Genomic DNA, 14,950 nt, shown 5'->3' with positions numbered 1-14,950 from the left:
AATAATAATTTCATCCTCTCTGTGAGAGTGCATGTCTGCTGCTGAACACATGGTGATCAGGCTGTCAAAATCTCTTTCTATCGGCCCGGCATGTGGTATTTTAAAAAGACCAATCAGGGATAATTATAGACTTCAAACTTCCTTAAAGGCTGGAGGCTGCAGCTATAGAATCTTAAAGGAATAATTCACAATTTGTAGGGTTTTCTATTCTTTTCTATTCTAGTTTAGTTTATACTGTACAGTAGGGGCTAGGAAACGTAAGAAAATGTATTATTTTAACTTGGCTAATATTAGCCATCTGAAGACCCATTATCAAATGGGGCAAGCAACTGCAATCTGTTATTGAGAAGGTGTATTTTATTCCCTCACAGCAATATTTAAAGTTTTATCTCACTAATGTAACCTACCTACAGTATCAGCCAGTGACTCTTCCAGGGTGTTCCAAGGCCAGCACATCAGTGTCTGCTGCCAGTTTCTGTCTATCCACTCCTCCATCGGTCTCCTCTCCCACCGCCATAGTCACCTTCACCCACCTACCACAAACCCAAACACAATTTAATAGTCAAAATGTTTACAAATCCTTCATTGGAGCAGGAACAAATGTAAAGGGACATTTCACCGCTGGAACAAACTGTAGTCACTCAATGTTAATAGTATTTGTAATAGATAAATAATACGTTGGTGCACTTGCCCCTCCTTGTGGAGGGGGGAGGCTGGGTGGAGCACAGACATAAAAAGGTATGGTCCTTCAGCCCTGGGGCGTGTGTCTCTCGAGAAGAGGCAACATGGAGGAAAGCTTTCCCGAGATTCATTGCGAAGCATAGCAGAAGCTTGGCACGTGTCTGTGTGCGTCACAGAAGGGGATGTTCGGTAGGCCAATCAGTAGGCCAATCAGAGGAAATGTAAAAGTTTGTTTTCTCATGCCAATAAAGCTAATTTGGATTGAATTGATAAGTCCCAGAAAAGACACGCTGTGATTGGCCAGTAGTCACTTGAGTGGCAGTGAGTCAGTGACACAGCGTGCCTTCCACACTTCCGCTTGACTTACATGGCTCCAATGACCTGCAGGCTGCAGTGGCCAATGAGGCATCTATTTTTGATATGCAGGTTTAATGTTTGTTTTTAGTTCAATGTTAAAATCCCATTAACAATAAAGAGAATTTAATGTTTGTTTTGACACCGTTTGTTTTACATCATCAATACATCACCTAATTTATAAGAGCGCCAAATTTTGCACACATAAAAACCCCCAGGAAAAGGTTTCTTGTGTCCAAAACATCATTAAAATAAGATCTGGTTGCAAAAGGGGTGAAGTGGCCCTTTAAAGCTCATGTGCTTATCGAGAGCACTTTAAGTGCAAGCAGTGAAATATGTCAAAATATATTTTAGAATCTTATTTGAATTACATTTTGGTTGAACTCGTATGCATTTGTACAGCATTATGTCACTTAAACAAGCTGTTTAAGTTACGTTAGTTACCGTATATGTTATGCTATTCATTTTTTTCTTTTTTATCCCACGATTTTGTAACCCAGTTTTTCTTTTCACCCAGTGCCAATTATCTAATGTAATCCTGGGCGCTACACTTCCTCTGCCAACCTGGGTCCAAGCTGCTTCTTTTCACCTGACAGAGGGGAATTTCCCCGTCCGGACGTAGCGCGTGGAAGGGACACGTTATTCCGACCAGTTCCTTTCCCCTCCATCAGGCTAGCCTGGGGGAGGTAGTTTTAGAGACCAGGATTACGGCATGTTTTTGTGAGGGTATCTACCCTAGGGGACACGGGGAGAACATGCAAACTCCACACAGAAAGGCCCTATCCCCAACCCCCGCCTCGGGTATGGGCACTGATGACGCGGAGGAGGGAACACGCCGCCAGTGCCCACAGCGTCCCCAGCGGGAATCGAACCCAGGACCTAGCTGTGAGGCGACAGCACTACCAACTGTGCCACCGTGCCCCATCCATATTATCCCTGTCACTGCCAACGCCTACTGTTTGGTATGGGTAGGGTGTAGAGAACCAGCCGCTTCCTTTCACCTGACAGCGAGGAGGGCATAACATGTGTACCGGTAGTCACCTGCATGTGTTAGTAGCAGCAGAAAACACACAAAGCTGGGCATAGCCCTCAAAAATGCTAACAGTAGAACAGCACAATACTGCATTGTAATTGTATTGCAATACGGCAATATGTAGAAGATTCATTTTGCTTGATCATTGCTCAGAAAACGAATACGAGGCAGACAATCTCTCTGTCTCTACCCACCTCCCTTTGTCAGCAGTGTTTGGGCTTATGTGGCCCGGACTGGGCAGGCTCAGGTCTGTCACACTGTGAGTCAGTCTGTTAGTAAACCACTGGACTATGTCTTGGTTAGACAGCTTGGCTGTTGGCTTCGTCCCAGCCTCCTCACCAACCCCAAGGGCTACGTAAGGGGAACAGAAACATTACAATTTCAATGTGGTGCCCAGAAAGAGAAACAGACAAAAACTCAAAGATTATTTGATAGCCATATTTCCTGCCATTGTCCTACCTTTCAGGATCTTGGATTCCTGAGGAGCGTTGAGGTTTTTCTCAGTGTTCCCAGATGCAGAGTTCTGTCCGTTCTGCTCAGGGCCTCCTTTCTGGAAGCCATCCATCCAGTCAAGGAGTCCACCGGTCTTCAGAGCTGAGCGATGATCCTTGAACCACCTGACAATGTCGATACGTCCCAGTCCAGTTTGGACCTCCAGATGGCTGTACTCCTCAGGAGACGGCCACTGGGTACGACAGAACACCTGCCAAAAACAAATTACTATTATTATAATAGATAAATAGTACATTTGATGAATTCTTCTTCTTCTTATTATTATTATCTGAGTATTCATTTATCAAGTTAGTTCCATTACAATTAGGAGATGAAATAATAGAGGAGCAGCATATTTATTTAAAGGCCTAATCAGTGATACAAACAAAGGGGTAGCCCCACCACCATAGGAAACAAAGTCTTATGCACGCAGCGCACCTGATCGGCTCAGAGACAGGTGCATAGGCAGGGCAATTCACACAGTTTACAAAATGTTACCCGCACACACGCTTAATGCAATACTGAACACTTTTACTGTAAGCAATGTTTCAGTCTTAGACCTTCAGGCCTGAACCACCATAAATCACACCTGTGTGAAGTGAGGGGCGCTAATTTATTAAAGTCTAACTCATGTTGATTAGGTGATGTGATGGTGATGTAAAACAAACGGTGCCAACACAAACATTAAATTATCTTTATTGTTAATGGCATTTAATAACATTAAACCTGTATATAGGAGGGGCTAGCGCCCATCAAAAATAGAAAAACAGCAATGGAGCCATATCTTTTTGCTGTAATTTGTATAAAACTGTGAAAAATCCAAATGGCATATACAGTATATAAATATATTTAGTTTTTCATCTACAAATCATACTCTTTGCAGCTGGAGGAGTAAACTGGGATCAATTATCTTTGCCAGCATATTCAGTACTAAGAATCTGTGGATATGTAAATGTTTTTTGTGCATGCACAAACAGGGAGGGGGGAGGGGTTTACCCAGGCTAGGCAGGCTCTAGACTAGATGACACTGGTTATGGAATGGATACCAGTGGTGATGCGGTGTTACTTGGCTGTTCAGCATGAACAAATCAGAGCATGAGAAGAGAAACGGAAGTGAACCATAAAATAGGCCTAGAAATAGGTTATTTCAATTGGTGATCGCTCACGTGCGCATGTTATGTGCGACCATGTGTAGTTTGACTCCCGGGCATACGCTTAATTTGACGTTGGGAAACACTGGTCTAAAGAAGTAATGATGAATACTTGGGCAAATATAAAAAACGTAATGTTTTATTTTATATCAGACTTATAATTAAGTAATGCCATGTCAAGATCAGGTGCAATATCATGCCATCATCTCATTCTGTGCGACAAGGATGTCTCCTCATGCTTACCTCTCTGAGGAGGGCGAGAGAGTGGCTGGCGATGGGAACGGGACTAGTGGAGGCTGAAAGGACGGGAGGATGGGGAGAGGAGGAGGAGGAGGAGGTGAGGATGGGAGGTGAAGCTGAGGACGAGAGGACCGGTGGATGAGGAGAAGAGGCTGTGAGTACAGGAGGGGAGGAGGATGACGAGGACGACGACGACGAGGAAGAACAAAGGACGGGTGGATGAGTTTTCACGTCCTGTTCATGATGAGAAGCTCCGTTAAGCAGTCTCTCCTCTGTGCTTTTAGAAGCCATGGTGAGTAAGACTTTCTCCATGTTGTCCCTCAGTGCTCTGCGCTCCGAGAACCAGCAGTCCACCTCCGTCTTGGAGAGCCTCGTCTGCAGGGCTAGCTGGTCTACAATGGGACAGAGTTAACTTCTTTAATATGACACAGGCAAGTATCTGACAATTGTCAAAATAACAAATAATAACTGTTAACAGAGTTCAATTAAATTGTGAAATTAATTCGATTTTAACGCAATTAATCCATGCTTGGATAACCCATCCCATAATTCCATGCACTCTGCACTATCTAGCCCTATCTGGATGTGGAAAGTTGGTTATTGCCATAAAAGGCTGCACAGATTCCATAGGCAGCGGCTCAAATCACATAGCACGACAACAGGGTGAAAGACAGAGATAGAGACCATCCTGCCACACTGGATTTGTTATATAGAATAGACTCAGTAGAACATACATGCATGTTAAATGTAGATATCCACATTATGTCATTTATCTTTCCATTCCCACAACAATATACAGAAAAACATGGCATATTTTGAACATCACGATTAATAAATGTTTAAGCTGCGATTATTCTGATTAAAATGTTAATCGTTTGACAGCCCTACTGACAATATAATAGTCACAATGACAACTTTGACGAGGCAGTATTGCTTTGTATTAAAAATATATATTTTGTATTTATTTATTTTTACATAAATATATGGAATATAAAATATATTAAGTTAACTAGTACTTGCGCGCTCTGCTTGCGCAAGTAATTAACATGTTGGAGATAGCTGGTTACTTTCCAACAGCAGAGATATCATGTAGGGGTCGAGACCATCTTGATCATTTGGATGGGAATCCTATTGAATGCTTATAATTAGTTATAACCATCTGCAGGGGGCCCGTCATGACAGTTCAGTGGATTAAGGCAATATAAAGGCTCATGATAAGGGTTTCATAATCAACTCTGTGGCTCATTATTTCCCATCTTTCCTGTCCCTCTATCCAATGATCAGTAAACTAATATTATGTTATTATGTTATATAATGAGCTTCCTTCTTACCTCGCTCTGCCTCAGTTGGCGAGTCGCTCCTCTGGAAACTCTCTTCCATTGCCTTCAGCTGTTCTGATGACTTCCCCTTCACTCTCTCCAACAGGGGAAACTGGCTGGGAACCATTTTCCTCAAAGGACCCTCCTTAGATGCTTGTGTCATCTCTGCCTTAACTAGCACCGGTGGCTGAGGAGCACCTTAGATTGACACAGACACATGTAAAAGGCCAAGACATACAGTAGGTATGGTGAGGACTGATGATTATAAACAATAATACCAAAGGTGTTAATGCTGCAAAACAGAGCCAAGGAAAAAAAAACAATATAATAGGGATAAATGTTTAACCATTTTTCATGTAGTACCTTTGAGGTTGAGGAGCCTCTGTTCACTGAACCACTTTTTGATCTCTCCTCTTGATAGTCCAGTGGTCTCTATGAGTCTGTAAATCTACCACAAGAAAACACAATATGATTAGGCAAGATAAAATACCTCATCAGATGAAAGACGTCATAATCGGGTGAAAACTATCTGTATCATTAGTGTGCCACTGTGCCTTGCATATTTTCTTAACTCTTTTTTTATTTAACAATGTAGAAGCTTGATCAAAATAATCTATCCCACAACTTTATAATTATTAAACCTATGTGACAATAAAGGTGAAGTTTGGTAAACAAATTAAAACAAATATGCAAATCTCTGTGTCCAAAATCCCTGCAACACAACACTAAATGTAATAACACCGATGCCTCACCCAATTTCTAGCCATGTTACTATGTCTGCAGATTGTGAATGAAGCCTCACAAATTACAATGAAGTGCTCAGTGGTGAAACTGCACAATACAGTGTAGCTGCTTGTGTTCATGTCCTAAACCTTTTGCATAGCTCCAACATTTGCTTTCATCTTCTGTGGCATGACCCAAAAACAAATAAAATACCATTCAGCTATCCATTCCTACCTCCTCTTCCTCAGGAAATGGACATTGTGTGTAGCTGGCCCTCAGCACAGACAGCTGTTCAGCAGTTTTATTGGGGTCAACAGTAAAACTTAGTAGCTTGGGTGACACACACTTGGATGTGGCAGCAGACACCTGGATGGTTTGAATGATGGAGGGTCGCTTTGTTTCTGCAGCAATTACAGGAGATGGTAGGGGCCGTTTGAGGGACTGTGCAACCTGTGGTAAATGTAGTGAGAATTCATTAGAAAACTACAGCTGTAAATTGGTGATTTGTCTGATGAGTCAAGAGGTAAAACAGCAGACATTTTTGTATCAATTATTATAAGTAGTCCATAGTCTTCCAGGGATATTCACACTTCAGAATGAGTTATGTGCTGTGTGCATGCATTGCTGACCATCCGTAAGGATAGTAGTAGTAGCAACTATTAGTACCATTCAGGTGAATTAATTATTATTTATTTATTATAAACTTTGGTTTGTCAGATAATAGACCGCTACATGGACAACATCCTTTTCTAGGCCGACCCAGAAGTTCCCACTGCAGATTTTCAATGCAATAAATGCGAAAGCTTTTTATGAACTTTTGCATAAAATAAGTAGCCTAGAAAACCACCCCAGTCGATTTCAGCAAACCGGTTTGCTGAAATCAAATGAAACGTGATTTCCACGACCGGAGTGGTTGAGCAGGCTATAAAAGAAGCTTTGTAGGAAAAAAAAGCTTGAGTTTCAGATATTAAAGGGTGTAATTTATGGCATAGAATATAACATATTCTTAGGTAAAATTTTCTGCATTAATCAAAAAGTTGGTAACACATCCCAGGCTAATGGGTGATGGAACCCATTGCAAAATCATTCCCAGGTTTTAGTAATGGGAACTTCTTGGGACCACTGAATTTCAGACAAGGTAAACAATCTGGTGCTGTACTGTACTGTACTGTACTGTACTGTACTGTACTGTACTGTACTGTACTGTACTGTACAAGCCCTCCTCCCTGGTGTGTGTGTGTGTGTGTGTGTGTGTGTGTGTGTGTGTGTGTGTGTGTGTGTGTGTGTGTTAGAGCCCTGCAAGCCCGTTGGGACCCAACTAGGTCAAGGGCCGGGCCGGGCTCACGCACCGTTATATACATTTTCCGATGTGAATTTCACCCAGACTGGCCTTGCTTTGGCAGCATGCTGCTGTCCGCTCCATAATGACGTTACAACAACCCCCCTCCCTACACACAAGACGCAGTCTCAATGTGTTTTTACTGGTTACTTTTTTCTTTTTTTAAAGCACACTAAAATCTGGTAAAGACTAAAGATTTAACAAACATGTTTTACATTATCTTAATCAAACATTTCTCTCTCCTTCCTTCTCTTCTCTGTCTCTCCTCTCTAACGCGCACACGGCTCTGACAGAACTGACCAGAGGAGCTCCACAACAAAAACATTTTAAATACTGCAGGAGAACACGCACACTAAACAAGCCAGTTGGTTTTGTACAGTGCAGATAATGTTCTTGACTTATTATTATTGTGGGTTTGGTTTTTATCATGCAGCACGAGTCTGCGATAGCCGATCTATAAGCTCACAACCTAAATTGAATCTTGACCATCAGGTCCAAATTGTGTGAGATCCTGCGTCTAGGTGGGACATGACTTTTGGCACGATATAAACGTCTCAATAGAAGAGCAGGGAGACATCTACATTCTACAACCACCCTAATTGTATAAGTTAGGTATAAGTTCGGTTGTATTAACATTCTACCATACAGATTGGAAGAAAAAGTTACATAGTTGTGCTGTAACACCCGGGAATCGAACCAGCTGTGTCTGTACAGGTTGCACATCTATAAGAGTCTGTAGTACCTGGTTTGCCACAGTGAGTGCTAGTGGTGCACAGGTGACCGTAGAACCATTAGCAACAGGAGTCAGCACCAAGCTGGTTTGTCCTAGGAGCTGACATGGAAGAGACTGGAGGAAAGATGCCGTGTTTTTAGACAGGGCAGAGGAGACAGAAAGGCTAGTGGATGATTGGCTGGGTACAATGGTGAATGTCTGGGAGACAGAAGAGATGGTGCCATTGAACATCTTTTTCCTCGCTTCTTCCACCTGTAAATGAAGAAAAAGTACATGCTGTACTCTTTTTGAGCAAAATGATACCCAAATTATGTAAGCAGTGACTGTAGCAATAAAAGAAAACTGAAAAAAGGAATGCAAGTCCTGTGTGTTGGTAAACACACGATATGGGTTGAAATCTCCCATATTATAGTATTTGATTATACCTCCTGGCAGCCTTCTTAGTATGCATTCAAAACAATCAGGTTGCCCCAAAATAAGAATTAAATGTACGCAGTATTAGGAAATTGAATGCTACCAAGTGGCAATCAAATAGTGAGTGGCTTGTTTCAAAGTAGACTGCATATTGATATCACATTTAAGCTTTGAATCTATGTGCACTTACAAGACACATGCTTTGGCTGATGTAATCGAGTTATTATCCGGGTCATTGTATTGTATCAAAATGTTCTTGTATAACAGCTGAGGGTGTGGGTGGGAAAGGGTGAGCAAGCTATCTGTGTATTTATATATTTTGTTATATAATGTTTTTGTTTGCATTGCTGTTATTTCGGAAATGAGAAGATACATACATCTCAAGGGGCTGCTATGCTTTCAATAGCGTCTGAAATTCTGAGTAAATACAGCCAATACAAATGTTAACACTAAAGGGCTTTATACATAATCATCACCATTATATCAAATTATTAATTAAGAGTTATTCCTCCTCAAGAAATCAGCTGACATTTCTTCAGTGAAACAGACTTTAATTTCTATACTAAATGATATCACACTGAGCAGAACGATGAACTATGTGCCATTATATACTAACTAGTTGCTAATAATTATAAATCTGACCTCCTCAGGTGACCAGCTGATGCCCTGTTTGAGCCTCTGCGTGGTGAACCACACTTTGATTTGCTCCTCTGGGTGTTTGGAGGCTGCAGTGAGCCAGGACAGCTCAGCCTGTGTCGGGTAGGGGAACTTGTTGAAAGATGAGATGAGAGTGAGGTTCCCATCCAGTGACGGGTTGTATTTGGTCGTGTTGAGGGGCACAGCGATCTTCGGCACCTGGACAATAGTTGGTTTGGGTGGTCAAAAGAATTATGAAAACAAAAGAAAACATTGATCTTCAAACTTTAACCCAGCTAACTTTCAAATGAGGTTGATAAGGCATAATAGGGGTGCAACTACCGATTATGTTCTTAGCAATTATTCTATCGATTACTTTTCATGAATGGAATATCAAGAAGCTTATTTTTTGTATTATGTTTTTGTTTAATAAATTGATTAATCACCTAAGTGTTAATACTTTGTCGCACAATGGTGTCCGCATTGTGTATATCTTCCTTTTTCAATATTTTTTAAATTGCCCATAATGACAAGCCCAAAATAGGGATTGATTATGAATCCAATATTTTATCAAATGGTTGATTATTTATTATTCTTTCTAATCGGTTAAATTGACTAATTTGATTAACTTTGCTCGACTGGCTGTATCCTGGCCATTGATTCCTACCTGGGCGTAGTTTTGAGGTCGCTGCAGAGAAGGCATGATGTGGGAAAGGCCATCTGCTTTGAGGAGCGTCGACTCTGGGATGATGACGGTTCCGTTTACATTGACCGCAGTGATTGGTTTCTTGGACAGATCTGGAGTCAACTTACCTAAGGGAGACTCTGTCCGTTTATTATCCGATGCTGCTCTCGACTTGCCACCCTTGACCACAGCAGACTTACTGTGAGAGTGTGTACCCGGTAACTGTCCTTTACCAGAGTTTGATGTGTTGTAAATAACCGCGTTGTTACTGCACCCTTCTATCGTCTGCTCCAAGATCGTCTGATTGTTCAGTTTAATCCGTTTGAACTTGAAGTTGCTCTCGCCCGGGTGACATCTCTCATTGTGCTCTGTTAGGGTGTCAAACTTCTTTGTGTTGAAGTTGCAGACGGCACACAGGTATAGAGGGTTGAGGATGACATTTGGGTGGTTGGCATCGACATGCTCTTTGAAGGTGTTGATGTTCAGGGTGGAGAAGGTACAGTATTTACACTCATAGCCTCCTTGTTGTCTGCGCTGAGGTTTGGAGGAGTCGGGTGGCTCCGTTTCTGGTTTGTCTGGAGCTAATGGAGGTTCCTGGGGTTTGTCCACAAAAGGATGCTTCTCTCTGAAGATATCAGTTTCCATCGGTCCCTCCTCAGCATGATCTTCTACTGTTGTCTGTAAAACAGAAACTTCGCTATAATATTTGTAAACTGAATAATTTAGCCTTTTCCAGTAGTATTTAATTCAGTCTATTCATTGGATTTGTGTTTTTGGTTATCAATTGTTTTTTTTATTCGTAACAAAAAAAACAGTACAATACGATATTATGAATGAATAAAGAAACAAACCCACCTACCCACCCAGCACCCACCCCTCCCTCCCAGGACCAACGATGTCACGAAAACCATACCTGTGGCAAATGTCTTACCACTGTGTAAAAGGGAAATAAAACTAAATCATATCATTCATTTTATCTGCAATGTTAGACCAAATATTAACATTTTCCTCTTTTGCTCCATGTAACATCGCCGTTGAAACAAAGTTAGAGCCCATTGGCGAAACGTTAATGTGTGAGGAGGTTTCCACTGCGTAGCAACCATCTTCTTTGCTGCTGTCAAACCAGTACAGATGGGGAAGATGTAATGTTACATTGGATTTGTGTTCAAACTTAAAAGACCATACCTACGTTCTGGCATGTTTAAGTTATTGACTGAGACTCCTCATATTAGAAGGTTAGATATAAGTTCTTTTGTCTTTGTTGTTTTTCTTTCTTTTTTATTTGATGTAATCATGGTGATATAAATCAAATCAAATTTTTACCATCCTGCACACATTTTGTGTACCAACCACGAAATTCTAGGTGTCTATACGCCTAGAATTGCGTGGTTGGTACACAAAATGTGTGCAGGTTGGTAGCTCTGTATTGGCACTGAGGGGTCCCAAGGTGGCAAGGGACGGGGCTGATTGTTGGCCAAAAATGATAACCTCCGTCTTACTTTCATTGAGGGTGAGAAAGTTATTTAGCATCCAACTTTTGATGTCGGAGATGCAATCGAGGAGTGGCTGGAAGGGGTCTGTGAGCAGACTATTGGTGTTTAGAGGTAGAGAGAGCTGCACATCATCCGCATAGAAATGAAAAGAGACATTGTGCTTCTTGATTATGCTTCCTAGGGGCAGCATATATAATAAAAATAGAATGGGGCCTAAGATAGAGCCCTGGGGAACTCTGCAGGACAGGGGGGCGGTGCGTGAGGAGTATTCCCCGAGCCTGACAGCCAGACTCCTGTCAGTCAGGTAGGATCTAAACCACAGTATAGCAGTACCAGTGATACCTATACAATGCTCTAACCTGGAGAGCAGGATGCTGTGATCCACGGTATCAAAAGCGGCAGTCAGGTCCAGGAAGACCAGGGCGGCCGGACTACCTGAGTCAGCGGTTAAACTCAGGTCATTAAAAACTCTAAGTAGGGCCGTTTCGGTACTATGACCAGGTTTAAAACCAGACTGAAATGTATTGTGGATACCATGAGTAGTTAAAAATACTTGAAGCTGTATGTAAACTACTTTTTCTAAAAAAAATGATAAAAATGGGAGCTGGGAAATAGGTCGAAAATTTGCGAGGACGGAGGGGTCTAAATTATTCTTTTTAAGAAGAGGTTTGATAGTAGCGTGTTTAAAATTAGCCGGGACTGTACCCAACTTCCGGCAGGAGTTTATGATTAAAATAATAGTGGGGCCAACTGAACTGAAGACATCTTTCAATAAAGATGAGGGGATGCTGTCCGAGGGGCTATTAGTTGGTCGCAGAGCGTTGACAATATCAGTGAGTGCGGTTAGGGAGACAGGCTTGAAATGAGTGAGGGTAGCAGTGGGTGTGGATAGGGCCGGCACCAGGGAAGGTGAGTGGGCAGATCTGAGTGTAGTAATTTTATCTAGAAAGAAATTAAGGAAGTTGTCACAGAGAGTAAGTGAGGGCACAACAGGGGATGTATCACAGGGATTTATGATGGAGTTAAGGACATTGAAAAGGACCTGTGGCTTGTTACTGTTTTGAGACACAAGGTTGGAAATAGTCTTTTTTTGCAGCTACAGCAGCTCTCTGGTAGTCCCTGAAGCAGTTTCGTAGAATCTCTAGTGAGACATGTCTGTCTTTTTGCCACTTCCTCTCAGCGCGTCTGCAGGCTCGTCTGAGATCGCGAGTGTTAACATTAAGCCATGGCTCGGAAAGTGCTTTTGTGCTTTTAATTTTGAGCTTAAAGGGCGCAACGGAATTCAAAGTGCTAGTGCATGTATGGTTAAACATGGAGAGGAGTTCCTCCGCACTCAGAGTGCTAGTGTGATCAAGGGCCCAAATTGCTGAATTGTTAAAAATGCGGGAGAACTGGGGAGCAGTGGCAGAAGTGATAGTGCGCTGACGACGGGCAGGGGCAGCAGATTTGATTTTGGAACAGGGAATTACGGCAGTGAATAGGATGGGGAAATGATCGGATACAAAAGGACGTGCAAATGTCAGTGACAGTGATAGATAGACCATGAGACAAAATAAGATCGAGGGTGTGCCCCTTATCATGGGTAGGACCGGTAACTGTTTGTGTTAGGTTAAAAGCATCGAGGAGATTAAGAAAGTCCTTTACTAGGGGTTTGGATTCACAACAGACATTAAAATCAGCAGAAATCACAATATGATCATAGTTGACCATGACTTCCGATAGGAAGTCACCAAAGTCCTGGATGAAACCTGCGTTGTATTTTGGAGGGCGATAAATCACAGCACAGAATATATGAGAGGACAAGTTTATACGGAATTGCTGGAGCTCAAAGCTAGGGTAATGACGAGCAGGTACAATCAGTTGACAATCTAAGTTTGAGTTAAAAACTGTCGCTAGGCCCCCACCAGTGCTAGTGGTTCGAGGGGAACTGAAAAAGGGGGGAAACAGTCAGAGGGGAGGAGTTCTGAGAAAGCTGAGAGGTCACCTACAGGCTGCCAGGTCTCTGTAAGGAACATAATATCCAGTTTGTGGGACGTGAAAAAGTCCTTCAGTATAAAAGTTTTATTGATCATGGACCTGACATTTAATAGAGCCATACTAATTTTTAGCTCGGCCTTGGGTGGAGCAGATGCACGTTTCAGTGGACGGAGGTAACGGTGGTTAACAGTATGTCTAGGTAGGGGGAGTGGCACTGAAGGTAGTATATGATTTCTATTGCCAGTTATTGTTGAGATAATGGATATATGGGTATCATTATTTCTATTTGATGATGATGATGATGATGATGATGATGGTGACGATGATAGGGGGAGTGGCACTGAAGGCACTATATGATTTCTATTGCCAGTTATTGTTGATATAATGGATATATGGGTATCATTATTTCTATTACTATTTGATGATGATGATGATGATGACGACGAAAATGAAAATTTTATGACGAAAATGTATGGTTGGTAGCAGCATTAATTACCGTAGATGTTTTTTTAAAATGATAGGGGCAGGTATAAATAAGATTTATCTTCTTCCTGCTCCTTTTCTTTTCTGCTATGGAATATGTAAAAATAGTACAAAGTAAAATGAATATAATCATGTAAAACCATAACTGAAATGAAATAAATAAAAATATGAAATGAAATATTCTTGACATTACTTCTGACCATTTACTGTACCAAAGCATAGCACAGAAGAATTATGTTACAGTTTCTTACAAACAAACAAAGATTTGTACTCCATTTCAGTTGTACTGTATTCCTCAAAAAAAACACAGGTGCTGAGCCCACACTGGTTAAAAATACATAAAATCTAACACACCTCCATTTCCTGCGGTTCCTCTGCCTCCTCATCCATCTCCACCAAGGTCTGCTCTGGTCGGATCATGCAGGGTGTCGAGGCCTTGCGTCGGCTAGCCATAGTTGTTAGAGCCTGAGTGCGTGATGAACAGGGATGTGGTGCAGCAAACTGCTGTTTAGGCTCTAGTATTAAAACAATGCCTAGAGTTCTTGTCTAATGTGGATCCTCTTCTAGAACTGTCGGCAGAGTGAAGCAGAAATGCCTCAGCTAGGGTGGCAAAGGTCAACAAGGAAGAAGGGCCTGTGTTAGGAGGTCCTATCCAAGGCATAAGCTCCTAGTACAGGGGCATTTCTCAAAGGGAAAACGGGGGCAAATGCCTTGGGCTGAGGCCTACCCTTGATGCAGGCGTAGCTGGATGCAGGACAATGGTGGAATTTGAGGGTCTGTCAGGGGTACTATGTTGTAAGTGGGATATAGCCCTCTGACAGGGTCAGCTCCAGTGGTGGCCAGCATCAGGGAACTGCATGACTGGACATTATCTGGATGAGAGAAAAGAAGAAAAAAAGACAATGGCAAACTTTTAGATATTAAAATAATATATATTACAATATATCACAATATACATTTTCTGGTTAGTAGTTGCACCCGTTTTTCTTCTCCCTCATCTTGAGTTGGTTAATTTCACTCTCCTCTTCACTAAAGAAGTCCTACCCACATCACATAAAACAGCACCGCCCTCTGAATTGCGACATCGCCCACCCTAAAGGGAATACCGCAGGGGAAACGGTAGCATCATCTCTACTGGTGAACCAACGTGTGCACGGTATAGGCTTATACATCATACACCACAACAACAGCTGTAAT

General features: G+C 42.0%; 1 protein-coding gene across 3 annotated transcripts in view; it reads right to left on the bottom strand.

The window, feature by feature from the left end:
• zhx2a (zinc fingers and homeoboxes 2a) overlaps window positions 1–14,950 on the bottom strand; it is a 30,194-nt gene that overhangs the window by 3,495 nt on the left and 11,749 nt on the right. For 2 of the 3 annotated variants that reach the window (XM_083761345.1, XM_083761346.1), the window contains exons 3-13: window positions 14,108–14,625; window positions 9,783–10,478; window positions 9,122–9,334; window positions 8,075–8,317; window positions 6,228–6,443; window positions 5,634–5,718; window positions 5,283–5,468; window positions 3,955–4,343; window positions 2,528–2,771; window positions 2,263–2,419; window positions 408–533 (exon numbers count right to left, since the gene is read on the bottom strand). In XM_083761345.1, coding sequence (XP_083617471.1) covers window positions 416–533; window positions 2,263–2,419; window positions 2,528–2,771; window positions 3,955–4,343; window positions 5,283–5,468; window positions 5,634–5,718; window positions 6,228–6,443; window positions 8,075–8,317; window positions 9,122–9,334; window positions 9,783–10,478; window positions 14,108–14,206 — 2,646 coding nt within the window. In that variant the 5' untranslated portion in view covers window positions 14,207–14,625 and the 3' untranslated portion in view covers window positions 408–415. The remainder of the gene's footprint in view (window positions 1–407; window positions 534–2,262; window positions 2,420–2,527; window positions 2,772–3,954; window positions 4,344–5,282; window positions 5,469–5,633; window positions 5,719–6,227; window positions 6,444–8,074; window positions 8,318–9,121; window positions 9,335–9,782; window positions 10,479–14,107; window positions 14,626–14,950) is intronic. The other variant, XM_083761347.1, reaches the window with a different exon arrangement.

The sequence above is a fragment of the Protomyctophum parallelum genome (assembly GCF_964188405.1).
Source record: "Protomyctophum parallelum genome assembly, chromosome: 3".
NCBI classification, from domain to species: domain Eukaryota; kingdom Metazoa; phylum Chordata; class Actinopteri; order Myctophiformes; family Myctophidae; genus Protomyctophum; species Protomyctophum parallelum.
This window is presented reverse-complemented; position numbering and strand designations above follow the sequence as displayed.